This window comes from Bidens hawaiensis, unplaced genomic scaffold (assembly GCF_021521415.1).
Source record: "Bidens hawaiensis isolate Kalapana, Puna unplaced genomic scaffold, B.hawaiensis_p1.1 tig00038037_1, whole genome shotgun sequence".
NCBI classification, from domain to species: Eukaryota; Viridiplantae; Streptophyta; class Magnoliopsida; order Asterales; family Asteraceae; genus Bidens; species Bidens hawaiensis.
The window spans coordinates 27,385-52,820 of NW_027496653.1; the positions used below are offsets into that span (position 1 = coordinate 27,385).

Genomic DNA, 25,436 nt, shown 5'->3' on the forward strand with positions numbered 1-25,436 from the left:
CGGTACTAAGTGTACTATCTATACCGATCATAAGAGTTTAAAGTACTTCTTCGAACAGAAAGAACTGAACATGAGGCAGAGAAGATGGTTAGAATTGATAAAGGATTACGACTGTGAGATTAGGTATTACCCCGGTAAAGCTAACGTGGTCGCTGATGCGTTAAGTCGTAAGAATGAGGAAGTCCTTGCAACAGTGAAGTCATATAAGTTGATCATGAACTCAAGTCTTTTTGAAGAAATCATCAAAGTGCAGTCAGAAGTGTTAGTAGACGAAGGGTTAGTAAAGAAAGAAAGGATTTATGGCCAGCAAGATGAGTTGATGGAAAACACTCATGGAGTTAAAACTAGATTTGACCGTATGTGGATTCCACGCCATGGTGATCTTAGAAGTCGAATCTTAGATGAAGCTCATAAGTCAAGGTACTCAATCCATCCTGGAGCTACAAAGATGTACCAAGACTTGAAAAGAGATTACTGGTGGCCAGGAATGAAGAACGATGTAGTGGATTATGTTAGTAAGTGATTAACTTGCTTACAAGTCAAAGCCGAGCACCAAAAGCCTTATGGGAAGATGCAACCGCTAGAGATACCTGAGTGGAAATGGGAACACATCACCATGGATTTCATAACTAAGCTACCTCGTACAGCTAAGCAACATGATACCATCTGGGTGATTGTGGACCGTTTGACCAAGAGTGCTCACTTTCTGCCCATACGAGAGGCCATCTCGTCAGAAATGTTAGCAAGCCTGTTCATCAAGGAAGTTGTAACCAAGCATGGAGTACCGTTATCGATCGTGTCCGATAGAGATACACGGTTTACTTCGAGGTTCTGGAAGAAATTCCATGAAGCTATGGGGACGAGGTTGAACATCGGTACGGCGTATCATCCTCAAACTGATGGACAGTCCGAAAGGACGATCCAAACCCTTGAGGATATGCTACGTGCTTGTGTTTTAGATTTTGGTGGAAGTTGGGATGATCATCTGCATCTGGCAGAGTTCTCCTATAACAACAGTTACCATTCAAGTATTGGTATGCCACCGTTTGAGATGCTTTACGGTAGACGATGTAGAACCCCGGTGTGTTGGGGCGAGATTGGTCAGAAAGAAATGGGAAGCCTAGAAGTAGTTCAAGAAACGTCTTCAAAGCTCGATCAGATCAAAGCAAGATTGAAAGCCGCGCAAGACAGACAAAAGTCTTATGCAGATAAGCGGCGACGACCAATTGAGTTTAGCGTGGGTGACTATGTGATGCTCAAGGTCTCGCCTTGGAAAGGAATTATCCATTTTAGGAAAAGAGGAAAGTTGAGTCCGAGGTACATTGGACCGTTCAAGATTGTAGGTCGTGCGGGTGAAGTAGCTTATAAACTGGATTTACCCGATGAGTTAGAAGGAATTCATTCAACCTTCCATGTTTCTCATCTGAGGAAGTGTCTAGCTGATGACACGTCTCACGTGCCATTAATGGACATTGAGGTTAATGAACAATTGAACTACATCGAGCAACCGATAGAGATCGTTGATCGCAAGGAGAAGCAGCTTCGTCACAAGATTATACCTTTGGTAAAAGTAATATGGAAACACCGCAAGGGATCAGATGCTACTTGGGAAGCCGAGGATGAGATGCGCAAGTTTTACCCTAGTTTGTTTATGTAATAGTTAGGTTTCGGGGACGAAACCTCTTTAAGGGGGGAAGACTTGTAACATCCTAAAATTTTAATGATAAATAAAGGAAGTTATGTTTAGTGATTTTGCGTAATTGATTAATGTCGGGGAAGGAGCGGGTCTTGGACTTGGATTAATTGAGATGGGTTAAATGAGAATGGGATTTCAGGGATATAAATACCCCCAAAATCCCAAATATCTTCATTTTCCCCCACTCTCCTAAACACACACATACACACACACCAAGCACACCCAAAACCGCCGCCGGCCGGGCCGAGAAAGAAGGAAGGATCGAGCGAGGTCCGGGTAAGAGAGAAAGATTAGTGGAGATACCAAGATAAACGAGATCCAAACAAGCTCAAAAGGTATGATTCTTGATCTTGGAAGTTTAAAGATCCGAGCTTTTAGTGTATAAACGACCGAAAATGGTCGGGAAGTGTAGTGGGTGGTATTGAACCTTAACAAGGGTGTTAAAATCGCCCGAAATGTTGATCAGAAACCGAAACAGCGGACATCTGGGCAACTTCGCCTTCATCTGGGCAACTTCGCCTTCAAGCGATGAACTTCGCCTGCAAGCTAAGTTCGCCTGATGAACTTCGCCTAAAGCTAAGTTCGCCTAAGGTTTAACTTCGCCTAAAGCTAAGTTCGCCTGAGGTTTAACTTCGCCTAAAGCTAAGTTCGCCTGAGGTTTAACTTCGCCTAAAGCTAAGTTCGCCTGAGGTTTAACTTCGCCTGATGACAAGTTCGCCTGAGGTTTAACTTCGCCTAAAGCTAAGTTCGCCTGAGGTTTAACTTCGCCTAAAGCTAAGTTCGCCTGAGGTTTAACTTCGCCTAAAGCTAAGTTCGCCTGAGGTTTAACTTCGCCTGATGACAAGTTCGCCTGAGGTTTAACTTCGCCTAAAGCCAAGTTCGTTTAGAAAATAAATTAAAAATCTAATGAAAAATGTGTTAAGACAGTTAATGGAAATAAAATTTTTCCAAGCTGACCTGGCAGCTCGACCCCAGCCAGGGGCTCTGCCCCTTGGACCCTGCTAGGGGCTGCCGCCCCTAGACCCCGCTGCCAGGGGCGCTGCCCCCTGACCCCCGTTCGTTGTGGGTAGTAATTAAGATTGGAAAGATGTTATAAGTAGTGATAGTTAAATTGATATGTATACTTGTTATACAGTCAGCCGTGCACAACTGAAGAAAGGGATTACGATCAACGGAGAACGTAACCGTGTTCAGGTGAGTTTCTAGCCCCACTTATGTGTTATGTTTTCGGGGCTGTGTGCATACTCAACATGTTTGTTAATACACTTATCCTAAGAGATAAGTGTATGCCTTATGTGGATAATGTGAAATGTATGAATGATTGCTTGATGGTACGTGAACGATCTTCGGATATTGCACGTACTGTCTGGTTGTAACGCTATGTATAAGGTAAGTATGTTATGTATGTTTATGTGTATGAACATGATAGAGATAATAGAAGAAAGAAATGATAATGTATGGTTGTATGGTTACGAAAAGGGTACCGAGCCCTAATAATACTCGAGGTATGATGTATGGTTGTATGGTAACGAAGAGGGAATCGAACCCTACTAATATTCGAGAACTAGGGAACCGAACCCTACTAATATTCAAGGAAGAAGGGTACCGAGCCCTAATAATACTCGAGGAAAGAGGGTACCGAGCCCTAATAATACTCGAGGAAAGAGGGTACCGAGCCCTAATAATACTCGAGGAAAGAGGGTACCGAGCCCTAATAATACTCGAGGAATGTAGGGCGTAATGCTCTTTATAACATAAGATATGAAAGTAAGTTAATACAAAAGAAAGTAAGAAAGTATGAAAGTAAGAAAGTAAGAAAGTATGAAGGTATGAAAGTATGAATGAAAGAATATAATGTTATGTGAATGGTATGATTATGTGATTATCTAGAACTCACTCAGCGTAGCTGACTTTTAGTATGCACGCAGGTGAGTAGGATGAGGCAGCTCGCTTGAGGAGACACATGGCACTGAACAAGAATCTGGCATTTGAAGACCTATGATGTGTTAATTTTAATGCTTTAATGTGAAAGACAATAAATGTTTGAGACAAGTTATTAATTATGTAAAGTTTTAAGAAAGTTTTATATTCCGCGTAAATGTTTTAATTAACTCTGATGTTTAGAACTGTGTTTATGAGTAAATCCAACACGTAAGTAGGGTTACCGGTAACGGGGCCTTACATTTCATATAACAACCAAGTAACACACCAGCCCAACTGGCTTGTGTGTGCTTGATAAGTTCAGTGAACCGACAAGGGGCGTGGGTTCGAGCCCCCCTTGACGCGGTTTGTTATTTTTTTTTAATTGGTTTTAAATGTTTTGTAACTAATGCTAATTATTATTAAATATTAAATAAATCTTATTATATAAAACCGTCACTTTAACTTCATGATTTCTTGTTGTTGAACATTTTTAACCATATATAATATATACATTATATATATAGATATATAATATAATTATGTATTTCCGTTTTAACGGAAATATATTGGATATATTAAAACGTACTAAAAACGTTTTATAAATTTTACTTAAACTAATTTTCGTTATCGGTTCGAAATAAATATTTATTTATATATTATTATTATAATACATATTATGATTTATTTATCTATTTAATTTATTTATATTTGTTTTATTATAATTATAACATATATCATGTATTTACTTGAGTTAATTTATTTTATTTATATTAAATTTATTTATTTATATTATTTAATTACTTATTCTAACAAGTGTAGTTTGATGATATTTTAAATATAACAAAGATAATCATTTTAGAAATAAATGATATTTAATAATGATTTCACGATAACAATAACCGTAGAGTTCAATCGATCAATCAATAATATTATAATCCCAAGTATAACTCAAATCACATAGAAACCCTAAAATTCGTCATATTATTGTTTCGTTATAAATAATATTATTATCATTAATAACTAGAAACCCTCGTCAACGCGTCCCGAGAAACTCGGTCTCATTTAATTTATTTTCTATCATCGTATCATCTTCACTTGTTCTACTTTATCGGGTGAGTATCTCACTCCCCCCTTTTAACTCATTTTTACCCTTTTGGGGACATATGCGTTCGTAGGGATTTTACTATATTTAATACTCAAACTTGCAACTATTAGTTTTGTGTGTTTAACAATCTATGCCTAACGTGTTATATGCTTTACTTGAATACATGTCGGAGAGGTCCAACATATTCTCATACTAGTATGACCATACTCCCGTCGTGTTAGCCATCGTTCAGTTCATCTGGCATCGAGCTTACCGACAACATTATTTACTTACTCATTGGTTAAATTGATTATCTCACTTGTCACAGTTTGCTCTTTTATATTATTATTATTATTGTGTCTTAAATTTGTGTTTTACTCACTCAACCTCGTGTTGACAAAACCTATTGTTTTTTTTACGCATATGCAGGTTACCGCATGTTATGAATATCAATATTGTTTGAAGCAACTTAGGGTACATGTTAGAGAAGAAGATGCAAGAATTTAATTTAGGATGTTTGTCTTACTTGTTTAATTATGAATTTTATGTATTATGATTATTTGAATTTGTTGTATTATTTAAATTGGAATAATAGATATTATAAATTTTAAATTTTGCATGATAGTAGTTTGAGAGCTGTGCGCAATCAGCTCACGCCCTAACATTTCCGCCTTAGGTTGGGGTGTGATAGAAGGGGAAAAAGGCAGCTTAATATAGCTTTTGTGCTTGTTAAGATGACTTGGTTATGTATTTTGAACTTGTTTAATATGGCTTTTGTTAAGTCTTTTAGTTATGTATTTTGAACTAATGAGTATGAAGTAAGTGTAATTTGAAGTGTCAAGTGTTTGGATGAGTTTATGTTTTGAGTTTGTGTGATATAATTTATTTGACTATGTGCAGTCTAACTATGGTCATATTGTGTTAAAGTTTGATTTTGTATGGTTAATAGTTTGTGTAGCAATGGATAAAAATATTGTGCAGATACGAAAAGATGTGCATAATTTGTTTGACTATGTGCATTCAACTATGGTCATATTGTGTTAAAGTTTGATTTTGTATGGTCAATAGTTTGTGGTAATGGATAAACATATTGTGCAGATACAAAAGGATGCATATTTAGCACTTGCATTAGGATACAAAAACTAATACATTACATCATTTTGTGCAGATGCAAAATATGTGCATATTGGCACCTACATTAAACCAAACTCAAATCAGACCCACATACCTGGCCTACCTAACAAACTAAACCAACAACATTGCATATATGCACTTGCATCAAAACAACATAACATACAAAATAAACCTTAGCCAACTAAGAACCAACATCTTCTTCAGTTTCTTTGCATTGGCTTCACTTGCAGTCAGTTTGCCTTCAAGTATTTCATTACCAAGTTCCAACTTTTTAAGAGCATCTTGAAGGTTGTTCTTTGCCCTAATCAAACCAGGAATGATGTATACATCTTTCACACCTTTGATAAAACCAACCAATGAATCCACATCTTGAATCCTGGGTTTAGACATAAAAAAATGATTTCAGACCAATAATTTCATGAAACAATAATCTTTCACACCTTTAATTGAACGAAGAAATCATTACCTGGTCCGGACATGAGTAGAAACGACGACGGGGGTTCTTGGGTGTCCATGATGTGAGGATGATTGCCTATTTCCCACATTTGCATAAAACCATGATGTGAGGATCGATTTTGGGAACAATCCGTTTGGGATTCTTAGAACCCTAAATTTATTTTGTTATACATTAATGAACGATCGGGGGTTGGATTGGGCATATAATTGGGGGAAATATTAACGGGACCTGTAATTACGGTAATACCCCCACGTGAGCAGCACATGACACAACTTAACGAGGTTTTTTAATAGGGTTAGGCCTAAAGGACAAAAGGTGTAACATTTTTAAACGTAAAGGACAATAAACATCAATTTGGAAGATAAAGGACCACCCGTGAAATTTGGGATAAACATAAAGGACAATTTTTGTAATTCTATCTTTTATGTACTTCATCATATTTTTACATTATATTGAAATTATTTATTTATTTATTTATTTATTTATTTTGAGTTTTTTTTATAATTCAATTAGCTAACTTTATTTTCTAGTAAAGTTTTAACTTAAAAAAAGTACACATATTATACCGATGTTTAAATAAAGTTTTTGACTTTATCGGTTATTAGAGCATCCCAGCCCGTCCCATATCACCGTCTCTATAATTAAAATAAAAATCACTACATTTCTCTTTGATGTTCAATTAAATAATATTTTTTATATCTTTATTATTTGAGTTTTCTCTCTCTTCTACTCATAAACCAATTCAAAAAATATTAAAAAATAAATAAGGGCAAACAAAATTTCCCTAAATTACAGAAAAACACTACATTTTTCTCTCTCTATCTTATAATTTACACTCATAATCACTCACAACTCCACCATATAATTTGCATACTCCTCTCACATAGTTTTACGAGATAAGTTGAAAATGCTTTTAGTGTCTCATTTTGGTACATGAGTTGTGAACTTGGGATCAATTAAAAACACTCACTCATTTACAACTAATAAGTTATTATTTTTTTCAATGCCGACTTTTTATGATATATACAAAGAAGTTTTAAGGCAAAATCTCAAGTATCTTTTCAAGTTATTCTACAAAGAGGAATAAAAATGAGAAAGATGAGAAGAATTTATAGTAAAAAAAAACCCTAAATAAATCATAACTCAAAATTTAATAAAAAAACGAAAAATGTAAAAACACAAAAATGTTTCCACGTATTTCTCATTCTAAAAAAAAGACATAGTTTTGAGTGAAAAAGATCATTGTGTCTTTTTGTTTATATTGTGTTTTGTGTTTATTTTCGTAATTGAGTGCGTCTTTTCTTGTGCTATATTTTGTTTGACATTGTATTATATTTTGCGATATACTGTGTCTTTTATAGTTATAATTGTATCTTTTGCACATTTTCGTCATTGTGTCTTTGATCTCGGCAATTGTGTTTTTTCGGCATTTTTTTTATGTTTTTTGATTTTTTTTAACAGGAATGATGGCGGAAAGATTTTAGTTTTTTATATTTTTACGTTTTTTATTTATATTTTGAGTTATAATTTTTTATTGTTTTTTTTGAATTTATTTTTAAAGGATTTTTGTGTGGTCACAAATTCTTCTTATCATTCTTATTTTTGTCTGCCTTTGTATTTTAATTTTACCCTCTGGAAGTAATTTACACTTTTACAAACATAAACTACAAAATTCATAACTATATCATTTAGCTATCCCATGTGATAGTACCTTTGTGTCCTTTGCAATTAATTGTATCGTCGGTTCTCTGTTGTTAATATTATGTTACTTCATGCTTTCTATATACATCAACATGACGACCTTAATATTGCTATAATAATACTCTTTTTGCCTCCCGTGATCATCTTATAAATTTCTAGAACATTGTTTATAAAAAAGACGAAAAATGATTCGATCTTATACCATTGAATATTCACGGTCCAAACCATGTGTGCTATTGCACACGATACCAACATATGTTCAACCATTTCATACGCAACATTACCCGAGTTATAAAAGCTTTTATACGCAACATTACCCGAGTTAAAAGAAGAATGTTTCCGACAAACAAAAGCACGATGTCCTTCAGCCATGGTCAACCAACACGAGCACGAACACCTGGTGGCTCATTCATTTAACCGTTAATAAAAGCACACTTGCTCTCCCTGTGATTAAATGAACAAAAAGGTACAAACAATCAGATAAAACAATCAAAATTAGTAAACACATATTACAATTAACATAAGCCTCGATACTGTTACCTGTTTGTCACCTGGCTGACACCACTTTCCATCATTTCTCTGTATAAGTCATTACCTTCAAGAGTATGTTTTCCAACACCAGCACAGATTCAGAAACCACTTGGTAAAATAAAATAAATGTCGCATGCCTCCTTTTATATATCAAAGAAAAAGATAACCACTAAGCATCTTAGTGTTTAGTCATCAAACAAACTCAACAAAGCGTTCTCTTAAATTTGATAAGCTTTCATAAACTTCTTTAAAAAATTGAGAATGGTATATAAATAACTTATTAACATATGATGGTGCGTGTTTACATTGTTATTTTATAATATAGTTCCTAATAGTATATAACTGTATTATTAAGTATACCCCTAGTTGAAACCGGACATATTCAAAAGAACCAAAAATCCGAATTTTCACTTTTATGCATACCCCTAGTTTCAACTCCCTAAATATGTTTATAAAAAAATATATTACTTAAAAATGATATACTTTTAATATAATGGCTTATGGTTATTCTTATTTCTATAACCGCTAAAACCGAACCAACCCACTTAATCGGCTTGGTTTTAAACGATCTGAGTCTGAGCCAAGGTTCAAATTCAAGAGTACCTTCAAAGGCATACACATCAAGACAGAAAAAAAAATTCTTTTAGTTATGCATGGTGCATGTTACGCACATTCCGTTGCTGGTTACGCATCCTATGTCACGTTATGCGAGTACCGGCACTGGTTACACATCCGATGACGCGTGGTGTCGGATTAAGGCATAGCGTATCAATACCATTTACGCGTACCAGGAGGCGGGTTGCATGTGTACCGGCGCCGGGTTGTGTGTCAAATGCTTTGATAGAAAAGTAGACAAATTTGACAACTGTTTCGACCAAAACTGTTTTTTGTGCAGTTTTGACAGTTTTAACCAAAATGGTCAAGTTTAGACAAAATGCATGCTTTTGAAAAATATTTGTGAACCTTCAGTACCTTGAATATATTGTTTTGGCATCCATGCAGCCTTGAAAGTGGGCCAGCAATCGAGTGGGAGTGCCTCATTTGGAGCTTCTGCAGATGCAACATGAAGATTACCCGAATAATCTGTATAATTTACCTTAGCAAGATGATGATGTGATTACAATCTATGTGTATAAGACTATTATATACTGCAAATTAACATAATGTGAGGTCATTATGTACCTCAAACATAAAAGCGCAATAACATTCAAAGCGGCATCTGAACTTGTTAGATGGATAAAATACATGCTTAGCTATATAATTAAGCAATCTAAGTTGACCAAAAATCCCATTTGGTCCTAAAAGAGACAAATTTTAAAAGCTTGCTCAAAAAAAGTTAGAAAAGCTCGCTCAAAATGGTTCGTTCAGATTTTGAGCGAGCTCCTTCGGCTCATTTACAAACAATTACTCTAGTCAACTTAATCAAACAAAACAATAATAATAATAATATAATAATAATAATAATAATAATAATAATAAAATAAAAGAAAGAAATGATCTACAACAATGATTTTAAAAATTAAATAGAATAAAATAAAATAAAAAGAAACATACATTGGGACCAAGTATTGAGTGAACCACTTGACACGTTATTTGCATGTATATCTCAGTTTCTTCATGTTATTTTCCACCACAGACGCGATCAGCTAATCATCGCTAGGGTCCGAGTAACAAAGATGTGTTTTAGTGTTATCAGCTATACCACAAAACGAAAAACGTCTGTCATTAGTTTCTTTATGACACTAAAACAACCTTATCTATGACTTTTAATACACTTGATCACACTTTGCAAATTCTGATAATATCAAAAAAGTCCATAATACCCCTGGGTAGCCAAAGTTTGATATGCATCGCACAAGTTTCACACTTTCGCATCTCTTTTCTTGAGTGCATAGTCTAACATCTGCATCCTGCCAAAATAATAATAATAATAATAACAATTAGAAATGATAATTAAAATAGTAACATTAAAAGCATCCTTACAACAGGTACCTATAATGGAGCATGTAGAGAAAACAACATAACCACCTGATCTAAAATTTGCTTCCACCATGTCAATGTTTGCAAGTATTAGTTCCTACAAATCAAAACAATCCAAAACGAAGCCCGGTTAACTATTTCTATAACACATAGTTAACCAAAATTTCAAAATTTTGATTACGTTCGATATGTTAACAAATCGGTACATCTATAAGGTGTTCACAGATTCATCTTTATAATCAAAGCCCTACATGAAATTTCACTTAAACCTAAATTTAATAAATTAAAACATTCACAACGAATTCAAGCTATGATTTTTATGCTTAGAACATCCAATACTCATAAGACTATTAAGAATCAGAGGATAAAAATGACACTTACCTACAAACCTTAGACAGTTATCTTCGATCCAACCCCAACGCATCTTTTCAATTGGTTCAGTTAAAAACTAATAATTACACCTTAAAACCATGGGTAGTGATTAGTTTCAGTTGATTATAATCATTCCCGAACGAAATAAAACCCAAAAACATAACTGAAATCTCTATTGGAACCCTAGGCCGACCGTCATTCACCCTTTTTTTTTAATCTAATCCAAACGGAATGCAATACATGTAGTATTTGATCGATTGTTACTCCCATTCATCAATTTCAAGTGTCAATCTATCCTGAGGCTGCGATGTGATCTAGGGTTTCATCTTCTCTCTGCAGCTTGTAAGATACCGCGTGTTTTGAATTTTAAATTAGATATGTAGCCGCGTGTTTTGAAGTGTTCCAACTGGTGCAAAAGATGTTTTGAAGAAAGGCGGTCGAGGCAAGCCCAAGGCTTCGAAGGCTGTTTCAAGATCTCCCAAAGCCGGTCTTCAGTTCCCTGTTGGTCGAATTGCCCGCTTTCTAAAAGCCGGACGGTACGCCCAACGTGTTGGCGCCGGTCTACCTGTCAGCTGTTCTAGAGTATTTGGCAGCTGAGGTATTGAAGTTGGCTGGTAATGCTGCTAGGGATAACAACAAGTCCAGAATAGTTCCAAGGCACTTACAGTTAGCAGTGAGGAATGATCAAGAGCTGAGTAAGCTCTTGGGCTCTGTCACTATTGCAAATGGTGGTGTTTTGCCTAATATTAATGCCATTTTGCTCCCAAAGAAAGCAGGCAAAGACAAGGCTGATATTGGTTCTGCGTCTCAAGAGTTTTAAGTCTAGTACTATCTGTTAGGTCATGTTCATGATTTTAGTGGTTGCATCATGTCACAAAATTATCTTGTTATAACAAAAATATGAATTTTAATCATCTCAAGTACGTAAAACCTCACCCGCAGAAACAATATCAAAATCAAATTCAAAAATGACCTTGACTAATAGGAATACCCTGTTTACTTGCTATATAGGAAAGAATGGAATGGCTAATGTGATGCAGTAGATGAAACATAAAGTTTAACACAATCGATATTCCATTTTATTTGTGCTTAGATGTTTTGATGACTCAAATTAGTTTCTATGACATGAATGCAATTTCCAATTGATCTTCCATGTAACATAGCTTCTGCTAATGCCGATCTAGCTTTGCTATGACGGTGTAGCGTGTTCAATACGGCCCATTGTGTTAGAATGTTCGCTTCATCTTCAGTAAATTGTTGCCACTTAAGCACCCTGTCCAACTGTTACAATGGATGGTTATGTAAATTGATTGAAATGCGAATTGAAAACGATACAAGACGAAGGACATACTTTCTCCACATCTCCGTGGTGACCTTTTGAGTATCCGAATGCAAGATGCTCTGCTACTAAACCTCCGACAATCACACAAGCGAACTTTCTTACGACCTAAAGAAAATAGATACCTTGTTATTTTGACCATACAGATCGTGAAGATATGATTTACTTGTAGAAGATAAGGAACCGTAGAAGACAACTTGCGTTTACAGGCCTACATGCATCATAAAACAGGTACGTTAGAGGGTCTGTCCCTTAAAGGAAAAAAAATTGAGAGTAGATAATCTCACCTGACGACCTCGCTGCAAGTTTTTACTTGGTAGCATTGCACCATCTTCTAACTGCATTATAAAAAAAAGAGACAAATTAGAAAACAGAGGAAACAACCATGACCGATGATACCCAACCTGAAGGTAGGAAAATATTTCCATTTTTAAATGCAAAACTGTAACCGAGGGGAGCCGCTCAAGTAAGGCTGGGCTGTAAACAAGCCGGGTGCTTGGGCTTGAAGTTAAACGAGGCAACTCGTTAATTAGTGGAGCTTAGACTCAGCTTATATCCACCCAAATGGCTGTTTAGCGAGCATAAAAAAATAAGGACAAAGAAGTCAGCGGGAACTATCTAATTTTTAAAAATCAAGTTACAATCAATTCTTTCGAGAAGGTAAATGGGCTGGTACGGTTATTGAATTATAGATGCTAGATACAGAAACCAATCCTAAACTAGTGTCTTGGACTGAACGCATCCTTTCTTTATAGTTGTTGAGCATATTGTGCATATATAAAGTAATTAGGTTTTATAAAATAAATTGAATTGTATTTACTGTTTAACAAGTCTTACCATGCCCCAAAAGCAGCCGATTTTGTATTTATATATTTATAAAAATATGATTGAGGCCTTATGACCTTATTAATTGAGTAGTCAACAAAACAAAGAGTTTCATTTATTTCTGAATTAAATACTAATGCCAACATAATTTGATTCAATGATACCTCCTGGAGGGGTAGTAGGGGTGATGATTGGAGGGTAGAGTTGATAGGATAGCATCAAGTAATGATTGAAGACTGAGGTGTAACTGCTCCACAGATAAGCCGGAAGTTGGAGATGAGTGCAAGTGTTTTGACAGCCAACTTGAAGTTGCCATTGCTTAGGTGGCGGTCAACCATTCTTATTCTTAGTGCAGTAGCAAGCTTATCATCCTGCTTCACTGCAACTATAACCCGCCACGCCAACGCTCCACATATCCTATCCCACCTTATCTTTTCATTTCATTTCATTTATATTTATTTTATCTTATTATGTTATTCTACCACTCGATGCATACTTCCTTCGGTCAGACCAAGACCCCAACTACCTATACACCAAACATCAATGAATTCTTTTAATATTATTTTATGTTTACACACAACAACTTTAACTACTAAACAATATTTAGTCTATTAACAAGATTAATTACTTTAGAGTTGAGTTAATGGTCATTTTTGTTATTATGTTTTGCTATTTTTGTCACTTCAGTTCAAATTTTGAAATTTTATCAATTTAGTTCTCATAGTTTTAAACACCAGCCAATTATATCTCCTCATCTAACGACATCCAACTATGTCATATGTTTAAAGGTATTTTTGTTTTTCTTCTTTTTATTTTAAGTTAATGGTCATTTTCGTCCATGTGGTTTAATACTTTTGTCACTTCAACCCAAAGTTTGAAATTTTTATCAATTTAATGTTTAGTCTAATTGAGATTCTTTTTTCTATAACCCCTAAGTAGGGATGTAAATGAACCGAACGAACACGAACAAGGCCTTGTTCATGTTCGTTCGTTAAGGAAATAATGTGTCACGAACACTTACCGAACGAGATTTTATGTTCGTGTTCGTTCATTAAGGAAATGAATGTGTTCATGAACGGTTCACGAACATAAACGAACACAAATAGATCGACAGAGCCTAGAGATTGAGACCGATATATTCATCAATGTGAATAATGAAAGCCTGTGAACGAATCGAACGGAAACGGACAAGGGAAGTTTATGTTCGTTCATTTAACTTTAAATGGACACACACACTTAATCGAACAAATATTTATGTTCATGTTTGTTTATTTAAAGCATAAACATTTATGTTTGTTTAAGTTCGTTTGTTTAAAATCTAAACGAACATAACTGAACAAAGATAAACGAACATATAAGAACAAATGTAAATGACCACAAAAAAACATAAATGAAAAAACTTAAATGAACATGAATTAACAAATATAAAACTTTTAAGTATATGACTCATCCAGATAATATTTAATTATTTTTTAATAAATGAACATAAATAAACGAACATAAATGAACGAACGAAATATGTGTTCATGTTCGTTCGTTTAATTAAACGAACACAAACTTTTTGTTCATGTTCGTTCGTTTATTAAATAAACGAACATAAACGAACTTCCCGCTGAACGGTTCACGAAAGTTCACTGAACGTTCGGTTCGTTTACAGGCCTACCCCTAAGAGCACAATCCAAGCCCAAAACCATCGAGCAACGACCAATACAAGTATGCATTTACTCTGTTGACAATAATAATCATACCCCCTCGTATTTATTTTCTAGACATTTCCTAAACTCTTCCCCATGGTGGAATTCAATGGTAAAGTGGTCAAGGTAATTCCCTGAAACCGAATTGTCCTGAATAACTAAAAACTCGTTTCTTTGATAAATGCACAATAGTTAGGGTTTAGAGATTAACATATCGTAGCGAACATCAGGGTCGAAATCAACATCAGGAGGTCGATTACTGTTGATGTTGATCCAAATGTTCGACCTCATGGAAATGTGGGATATTCGACCTCCTGATGTTGATTTCGACCCAAATGTTCGCTATTCTAAACCCTAACTATTATGCATTCATCAAAGAAACGATTTTTAGTTTTTTATGTACAATTCGGTTTCGGGCAATTACCTTAACCACTTTACCAATGAATTTCACCATGGGGGAGAGTTTAGAAAATGTCTGGAAACTAAATACGAGAGGAGGGGTAAGGGTACTGTTGTCGACAGAGTAAATGCTGACCTGTTTTGGTTGATGCTCGATGATTTTTGGCTTTGTTATAGACAAAAAAAAATCTGAATTAAACTAAACATTAAATAGACAGAATTTTAAACTTTGGACTGAAGTAACAAAAGTATCAAACCACAGTGACGAAAATAAGCATTAACTCAAAATAAAAGGAAGAAAGACTAAAATACCCTTAAACTAACGGCATAGTTGGATGCCTTTCGACGGAGGGGACATAATTGGCTAATGTTTAAAACTATTAAGACTAAATTGATAAAATTGCAAACTTTGGATTGAAGCGGCAAAAAGTAACAAACCACATAAACGAAAATGACCATTAACTCATTACGAAAATGAAAATTTCATAGAATAGGAACCAAGTTTCAAAATTATTCCAATTAAGTCACTTAACTTTAAAAAGTGTTCCAAGTAAGTCATTCAACTTTCATATTTTATTTAATTAAAGATTTTAACATTTTTTATAGTCTTTTTCTTTTTTGTTTCACACCCTTTTATATATTTTTTTATTGTTGAGGTTGAGTGACGATGCAAATTTTATTTTTTATTTTTGAATTTTAAAATAATTAACGTTTTTTAAAATTTTCTAAATTTAACTACATATATTGCAAATTCCGACCTTCACATCTTATCCTCCATTTCTTTTTTGATGCACAAAAAATCGGTGAGACTCTATTTAAAGATTTAATGACCCGATTTGAAAAAAATATGTGTTAATGACCTAAAGATAAAATAGGTAGATAGTGGCCCCCATAAGCCTCCAAAGTCCAGAATACAAAGTAGCAATATTCTTTCAAATTAACAAGATATGGAAGAAACTAAAATAAAGTAAGATATGGAAGAAACTAAAAACAAGAACAAAATTTGCAATTACTCCAACCTTGATGACGCACTTATTACCCTCAAACTTTTCAATACCACTCATCCATTTACATTCACATATTCAATATCAGGGTTGACCGGGTCAAAATCCAAATCCAAAAAAAAATAATATGAAGCTGCCTGGTAGCTGGGATTCTATCACTTGGCATAGTAATTTTCGATTCATTTTCAATCTTACTTTCTACCTACCATTCGATATGAATCTTATTGAAAACCAAAACACACGGACAAACTTTATTTATTGCCTTTATGTTTTATCAACTGGCGACACACGGGTTTACGTGTATCAACAATTCATATAAATAAATGCTCATACTTTGAAATGTTACACAAAAGATTCACAAATGGTATGTATTAGCGGTCTATACATCATGTACACAAGAATTAAAACAGAGAAAACCAAGAATCCAGTTCACCTCCCAAATCAATCAGTTAGTCACCCTTCATTTCACATTACTACCATCAACCTGCAATCACATCATTCTTCTTTCAACCAAACATATAATTTCCAATTAACATCGAACGAGATACTAACATTCTTCAGAGAATGCAAACACCCCTCCAAGCATATCATCACTGTCACCATCTTCCTTAAATTTGTTCCTCTCGTGTTCCATGTCTTCTTCTTCGTCTTCAGGTAATGCAACTTTGTCAACAATATTCATATCTAAGTCAGAACGGTTAGAACCTGAGTTCGATGTGTCGCTAGTCACGATGCTGTCTGAATATTTAGGAATTGTCACTCCAGGAGCAACGACAGGAGATGGAGAATTCATGATTTCATCGACACCTGGAGATAATCTATTCATGCTATCGTTATTATTTACAGTTGAAGCAAGAATAGGATAAGATGTTTGCGCTTCCATCTGTTCTAAGTTTTGTACATCATCAGCTGCCACTGATGAGCCTAATGTAAAAGACAAAAGAAAAAGTTAGATGACCACTGACATACAAGCACAACTAAAGAAGAAACATGCATAAACTGCCTTACCACGAGAGACAGTGGAATCTTGATGAAACTTCCCGTCACTGCTACCAACGTTGGAAGGCGAAGCAGAATATCTACCAGCAACAAAAACGCTTAATAAAAAAAGAATGTATTACAACCTCAGCTAAATTTTTGTGAAAAATGCCCATGGCCTAAAGATATAGAGGTCTAAACAAAAAATATGAACTAATAACCAAAAGGCGAAATAAATGGGTCAGCTTGTTGGATAATAGGAGAACTCGGGAAGGTCAACACAGATACATTTGTAGGAACCATAATGGATTGGGTCAGGGAAACTTTTAATCTAAAATTGTTATAACTAGGGGTGTAAACAGCCAAGCCAGTTCATGAGCTAGTCGAGATCAGCTCGATACTTGAAAAAGCTTGTTTAATAAACGAGCCCAAGCCCGAGCTTGAGCTTTACTTATCAAGCTCAAACTGGCTTGTGAGCCTGAACAAACCTATCATTCGTATAATTTTTTTTTAATGTATTAAATACATATCTATATAAAAATAATTATTATATACAATATTGTAATAAACATAGCTAAATAACATATATAATACTGTAACTAAAAATATACCAATTAAATAATAAATAACAAGCGAGCCTAGCTCGAGCTTTAGAAAAAGACCCCGGAATGAGCCGATCTTGAGCCTAGTTGAGCTCGGGATCGGCTCGTTTACATCCCTACAAAGACCCAGTATGTCTACAAACAAATATTTTAATAAGAATAATCCAGTTACATTAATAAAACGATTTAGAGGTTGTATGAATAAGAATAGCATTTGAAGAGCTTTTCCCCTTTTATGAATGGGTTAACCCTCTAGCATGCATCTATTACCAATGTGGAGCATTGAAAAATAAATGAAAAGATACTTTTTGATAATAAAAGTTCAACGAAACAAACAAAAAGAATAATAGAAAAAGGTTCAATTGAGACTACCGGCTATGAGTCGTCCAACCAAGAGAGCTGTCAAAAACAGGCAGCAAATCTTTCTGCTTAACTTCAACTTCATTCACCGGGATTGTTTCAATATCAACCTCCCCCTCAGCCTCACAAAACTGTGGGGCCATCACATAGAAATATATCTACACAATACAACAAAAACCATAAGCATTTTTGCAAAAAACCAGCATATAAAAACATCACATATTAGTAACCATCACCTTTGACTTTTGCCAAACTGGAACCCTCCCAGACCTTATTTGCACCTCGGCTTTAGAAAGAAACCAACGGGACTGTTCCTGTTGTTTAATTAAATCCTTTTCCAAATTATTAGTGTTAACTTCATAATCAGAATTAGTCATAACACTTTCTACTGAACCAATAAACTCCTCTTTTTCAGGCCAATCTGTTCTTCTGCACACATCCCACCACTGAACCGGTTCAACTTTGACCCGCAGGTCTTCATCTTGTGAAGCGGGCCCCACCCTTTCACCCTGCTCCCACCCTAAAGAAGGCGATAACTCATACTGAATCACATACCCTGATGGAGCGTACACCAGAAGATGCTCTAACGCCTCCGCATTTGAAACAACAGAACTGTGAAACGTGGCGGTAATGACGCCAGCTGGCACGGATGTCTTCCCACTAGTGGCATTGCTAATCCACCCAAAACTGACGTTTTTTATTCTGCTCACCACAGATAGAGTGATTGGTGCTGGCAGTGACGATGGCAGTTGATCTTTTATGAAAGATGAAGTGAACCACCACGGTACTGACACAACGGCTGAAAGTTCCTGACCGTTAATTTTAGAATTTAGCAACTGAATCCCAGTTTCACCACCAAAAGGAGATAGTAGAAAAATATGGCACGTGCCCCTAGATGATACCACGGCTATCCATTGACTATATTGACTGAAACAAAAGTCTTGTATCACCTGTTAAAAAATCATAAAAGTTAGATGATATCATCATATATATATAGTTATATAAAAAGCTAGACATGAGTAACAGAAGTGGAAACACACAGCAGAAGTCATGCCACGGTGGAGCTTGTAAAGATGCACGTGAGCAGAACTCCAGTTAAAGTTTTGATTGCCTGATTCGGTTTGTGAGGACGATGGAAGGATCCGGAAGATGTTGATATTGTTTCCGTGCACAGATGCAGTGACCAAAAGGGTCCCACTTGGATCAAAACATAACGCAGATATGGGACTTGGGTGGGCCCTAAATTGTGAAACAACAGCTCTAGATACAAAATCTTTAATCACCACCTGTAAAGATACAAGTCAAATGGACCTTTTATTGCATTAATAATTTTAACTATTCATTGAAGCATCAGTTACTTAAAAGAGAATCCCATTGTATGCTCTATAGCCTCTATTACTTTGAACAAAATATCAAATTTACCCATTATGGTTTATATTATTAGAAAAAATTATAAAATGACTGTTTTACCCGTACTTTTACTAAAACCTCGAAATTTCCAAAATTTTTAACTAGTTTTCTTTTTGTCTGGTTTACAAATTGTTTTTGGTTTTCTCTGTCTTTCTTATGTTTCACTAATGAGGCTAACCTCAAAATGACTTTTACACCATTTTTAGAAGCCAGGGTAAATTTTTAAGTAACTTGTCCGTTTGACCTGAACTATTTTGAGCAAAACCTGTTTTGACCCGAACATATTTTTAGCAGTACTCGTGTTGACCCAAATTCTTTTTGAGCAAAAGTCGTTTTGACTTGAACCAATTTACACCTGTTTTAATTCAGCCTGTTCTGGCCTCTTGTACATTTTTACACAAACCCGAAATACGAACCAGTTTTAAATCTGCCCGTTCTGACCAGAACCCATTTTAACCCATAACCCAAACCCGCCCAGTTTGCCAGGTCTAATCAAACCATAGTATAATAATTGAACCATTAGCAACCATCTATGCTACTAATTTCTTGGTCAGCAACATCATGACTTTGAGCACAAATAATAGAAATATTTCATCAATTTCACTGCTTTTATGGTAAAAAAAATAAAAAAGATCATGATTTGAGATACATTTAGTAAACAAGCATTAACTGACCAAATTCGTAAGGATAGCTTGACAAACACTACTACACACATTATAATTTTCACAATTTGACATAGTTATCGCTTTCACATTATTTTTTTTTTCAGATGCCCCAATTTTAGTTAACATAGTGAAGCAAAAAAATGAATTACAAATCAAATTATGGAGAAACTGAATATAGGGTTTGTGAAAGGATTTTGGAAGGGTATTTTTGTCATTAAGTGAAAATTCAATAAGAGGATATATGCAACTTTAGTTTTGGGTTGGGCAAATATGCAATTAGTGAAGTTTACAAGAGTATATATGAAACCCTCACATTATAATATTCCTTCCGAACACTTGCATTTTAGTTATACTGAAATATCTTATACCATACAAAACTTGATTTAAGGTACTACCAAAGTATCAAAAAATAATGATCTTACCATTCCAGCGTTAGCATTTTCGGTTAAATGAGGTTTCCTATTAGGAGATCCGGAACCTTCCGGAAGAAGCTCATGACAATACTTTGATAAGCTTCTGTAACTCATGTCTCCCAGATTAATAAGCCCATTAGCCAGCTGCTTACCGGACTCCACTGCGTATCGGGCCATCAAACTTCCACCACCAGGTGAGGTTGAAGGACTTACACTTAACCGCCCTGCATTTGACAGTAATGGATTGTTGGAAGCATAAGCCAACCACCTGGGCCCCACAGCCATTGGCCCATACCCGATATTAATCCCACCCGATTGAGATATTGGATAAGTCAGCACACTAAACTTGTTTCAAGAGTAAGTGCATCAAAACAGTATATCTGCCATAAAAACAAAAAAAATATTATAAACACATGAGACATGCATTACATAATAATCTGATAAAATCTTTGTTAAACTTCAATAATATGATACACGCGCGTTTTCTAGAAATCACTTTATTCAGATATGGCGATTTGACCCATTTAATTATAAACAATTTCGGATACCTTTTTATCTACAGTTCAAAAGTCACCTAAAGTAAATACATACTTAATGCATAAAACCTCGTAATCAATTTCATTTAGAAAAAAAGACTATTACTGAGCATCTCCAATGTTGGGAGAGCTTTGAAATACAAACCACATCAAATCACCTACTCTTATTCTCTCTCCTCCCATTCTCTCTCCTTCACCTCTCACACACACTCTAACAAGTGTGTTGAAATTCCAAACCCCTTTTACTCTCTCTCCTCTCTCTCTCTTCCACCTAGGAGCCACCTAGGATTCAAAACAAACAAAAATCAAACAAAAACTTACCATTGGAGATGCCTAAGTAACTAGTTGTGCCACGTGTAACAATTCTATAAGCCCAAGAATCTTTTTCCCGCTTATTTTATTTCGCCCGTTTAATATAGTAACGTATATCTTATCTCAAAATACCGTATTGTATTTCCAAAATATTCATTACTAACTATTAATTATTTTCTCTATTTAATCCGTGCAATACATGAGTTTCTACCTAGTTTGTATAATAAAACTTAGCTGCTAGAAAAAAAAAGTGTTTCACATCTCACACGGTAACTATTTATCCATATAAGTTAACAAAATTAAAACTTTGAGACCTATACTTAGTAAAGCTCCATTCCCAAACAAATTAAGAAACAGCGATATAACATAGGGATATTGGTGATACATCAGTTATCGATCCCACGTAAAATATCAGTTCAAATATCGGTATTGATATTATCGGCGATAATAAACGACATTTACCGATATTTTGGATCCCTTGGTTGATGTGGATTCGGAGGAAGCTTTCATGGCTTACGATTAAATCATATTTCAAATATTGACACTTTTGAGTTTTGACTTTTGATATTACTATTAATATTATACATGTAGATATATAAATTCTACATGGTACTAAACTTACCAATGTCCCATCGATATCCCACCGCGATAACCAATAACTCAAATATCGGTCCTTGACCGATATTTAATTTTTTTACCGCATTAATTGCATAGTTAAGAACCAAACTAGACATAAACAACAGGAAAACTTCATAAATGTAAGGAAACGATTATATAATTGAAGCTAAAAGTAGATGGGCACGTACCTGTGAAGCAAGACCTACAGCCACTATTTGAGGGCTGCATCTAACCATATAAACAGTTGAGCGGAACCTCAAGACATGAACATAAGTGTGTGACCTTAACGAGTAGAACCGAACAGTTGTAGGAGAAAACATGGAACTTTCAATCTGAGATTCATGTTTTTCAATGTTTGATCCTGAAACCCTTTTTTCTTCACTAGCCACGACCAATAGCAGAGGGTGTGACATTTTGAGCCCCTCATGACCATCGTCGGTTTGTTCAGGCGTAGGCTGTATTTGTAGAAAGGTGACCGGATCATCACGACTTGAAACCAGTTCATTAAAAGTAGAGCCATCATGAACATCAAGCACTTGAAAGCCGTTTGAGTAACCGAGTAGAAGCACACGCTTGACGATAGACGGACTAAGTTGCAGTCTATCAAAGGAAGACCACAAAACCTGTTGAACATGAATGCAAAAAAACATATAAAGTATTAATAACAAGACATCCCTTTTCATTATATAACATAAGGGTCCAAAACTTTCACAATTTCCATATCCACTCATAAAATATCATCAGTTGCTACAAATATGATCAAAGTGCACCGCGGATGACGATTAATTTCTACAAGAGTGCCCCAAACAAATAAATAAAAGTGTAGTTCCAAGTAGTCCAGAACCACAAAACTAAATAAGTGAGGAAGCATCCAGATATCTATCTTTTTCAAATAAAAGTATGAACAGAGAGAGTTATCTATTCTTTCTAGGGCTTCTACTCCACGTAGATGAAATGAAATAATAAAATTCAAACAACATTAATTATATCTACTACTACAAAATAATAATAATAAAACCTGATCTTTGGGGAGTTGATCGGAAAGAGAAGCTCCTCCGGTGACGGTTTTGATGCAAGGAATTAGGAATTAAGAAGCCATTGTTGTTGTCATTATTCTTATTAACTTTGTTTTGGTTTCTCCTCATAATAATAATTAGTTGTCACTCACCGGTGATAGATAGAATGAGAACGAAGCAGCATCAGACGACCTCTTCTTCTAAATCTAATAAGTTTTTTTGTTTGTTGGCTTTGACCTTCACATCGAACGACGGTTCCTTTCTCTCTCTGTGATTGATTTCAACAAGTTTTGGTTCTTCATTAATTAATTAAGCTATTATTATGTTTTCTACTTAGTCACATCCACTCCTTTCACATAACACTATTTCTTCCTTTCAACCCTCTTCTTCTCACTTCCTACTCTACTCTCTTGACAAACAAAAACAAAAAAAACCCAACTTAATTAGAAACCGACGGTTCAGTTTTTATTTTTAGCAAAATCCAAAATTTCGGTTTACCGTTTTATTATAAACAAAAACGACCTGTTTGTTGTTGAATCGTTTATGCTTTATAAACTTTAATATTTGTGTTTGTTTTTAACATTAATCAGTTATGATTTGTGGATTTAGATGAGATTAAATCATGTTAAGTGTGAATGAAACTTCCGATTACCATCCACCATCAACCTCCCTCTCATGCATCAACCACCTAAACTTTATTTGTTGGATTTATCATGAATCGTAGAATGAACACTGGTTAATCGGCCACGTGCTCGTATATAGCCGCCCCTTACTTCCTCTTTTATTTATGAAACCCAATCCGGGTCAACCTGTTTTTATTTTCATAACTCATATCACCACCACACCAACCTTGATTCCAGGCCTAGAACGACTATTATCGGTGGCTGATTACTAACATACTATGTTATATTAAAGTTATAAAAGCATGCCTGATTTAGTTTTGATCTTAATGCTCTCAGATACAAACCTAGGTTAAAAGTTTGTTCATTTAAAATTTAAATGAACAATTAATGAACATAAAAAAAATGTAAATGAACATAATTGAACAAAGGTAAACGGACATTAATGAACATATATGAACATATGTAAATAAATACAAACAAACTATAAATAGAATAGAAATGAATACAAACAAAAAAAATATAAAACATTAAATAGATGATTCATTTAATATTTCATGCAAAAATGAATATAAACGAACATAACTAAACGTAAATGGATCATAATTGGTCCCAAGTATATAGCATAGAGCTGTAAGCGGACCGAACCAAACCGGACGAGACTTTGTCCGTGTTCGTCCGTTAATCTTTTGTTAGACAAACGGATGGTTCACGAACACACCATCAAACAAAAATTTGTGTCGTTCTGTAAGGCCCCGTTACCGGAAGCCCTACTTTCGCGTCGGATTTACTCATAAACACAGTTCTTCAAATCAGAGTTTATTAAAACTTTTCGCGGAATATAAAACATCAATCATTTGTTACAAATCATTCAATCTTTTCTTTGATACCATAACACAAAACTTTATATTTAAAACATCTTTACTTCTTTCTTCAGATGCCAGCCGTTCAATCCATGCCGTGTGTCATCCTCATGCTAACTCTATAATCAGCTCACCTGCGTGCATACTAAAAGTCAGCTACGCTGAGTGAGTTCTAGTTAATCAAGCAACTTATCATACAACCACTTCATACAATATATATATACGTATCCGAAGACACATAGTCCACTGTCTAACATGCCACTGTTTAACCACTTAATTACCCCTACAGCTTAGCCACTTAATTACAACGGCACGTATAGGCTTTCCCTATCACGCACTCACGCTATGCCACTTAATAACGAAGGCACGTATAGGCTTTCCCTATCACGCACTCACGCTATGCCACTTAATAGCGAAGGCACGTATAGGCTTTCCCTATCACGCACTCACGCTATGCCACTTAATAACGAAGGCACGTATAGGCTTTCCCTATCACGCACTCACGCTATGCCACTTAATAACGAAGGCACGTATAGGCTTTCCCTATCACGCACTCACGCTATGCCACTAACACCCTTACTAGACTCCTGCTACCTCTAACACACTCTACCTCAACCTGCCTTGGTCACACTCATATTAGTTTAGTATTTACGTAGTGAACAAGTCACATCACATCATTCATACACACTATCAACCACTTGGCAATCGCTATCCTTGGCGATACGTGCAATATCCGAAGATCGTTCACGTACCGACAAGCATTATAAATATATACCTCATATAACATCTATAGCATACACTTACCACTTAAAGTAAGTGGATTCACACTTCACATCGAGTATGCACACAGCCCCGAAAACATAACAAGGAAATGGGGCTAGAAACTCACCTGAATACGGTTACG

At 35.3% G+C, this 25,436-nt stretch overlaps 1 protein-coding gene and 2 pseudogenes across 2 annotated transcripts; 1 reads left to right on the forward strand and 2 right to left on the reverse strand.

Moving 5' to 3' along the window:
* The first annotated feature begins 10,577 nt into the window (after window positions 1–10,577).
* LOC143589916 (histone H2AX pseudogene) lies at window positions 10,578–11,698 on the forward strand (annotated as a pseudogene).
* Window positions 11,699–11,946: 248 nt separating this feature from the next.
* On the reverse strand, window positions 11,947–12,766 carry LOC143589917 (uncharacterized). The gene is made up of 4 exons (XM_077070540.1): window positions 12,505–12,766; window positions 12,402–12,428; window positions 12,230–12,325; window positions 11,947–12,159 (listed from the first exon to the last, which is right to left on the reverse strand). Exons 1-4 carry the CDS (start codon window positions 12,643–12,645, stop codon window positions 11,968–11,970), a joined length of 456 nt encoding a protein of 151 aa, XP_076926655.1. The 5' UTR covers window positions 12,646–12,766; the 3' UTR covers window positions 11,947–11,967.
* A 3,735-nt stretch (window positions 12,767–16,501) lies between these two features.
* Window positions 16,502–23,229, reverse strand: LOC143589915 (autophagy-related protein 18h-like; annotated as a pseudogene). The gene is made up of 9 exons (XR_013145371.1): window positions 23,052–23,229; window positions 22,222–22,656; window positions 20,577–20,947; window positions 19,120–19,365; window positions 18,316–19,029; window positions 18,092–18,237; window positions 17,148–17,218; window positions 16,692–17,063; window positions 16,502–16,612 (listed from the first exon to the last, which is right to left on the reverse strand). The product of XR_013145371.1 is annotated as an autophagy-related protein 18h-like (transcript).
* Window positions 23,230–25,436: the final 2,207 nt, after the last annotated feature.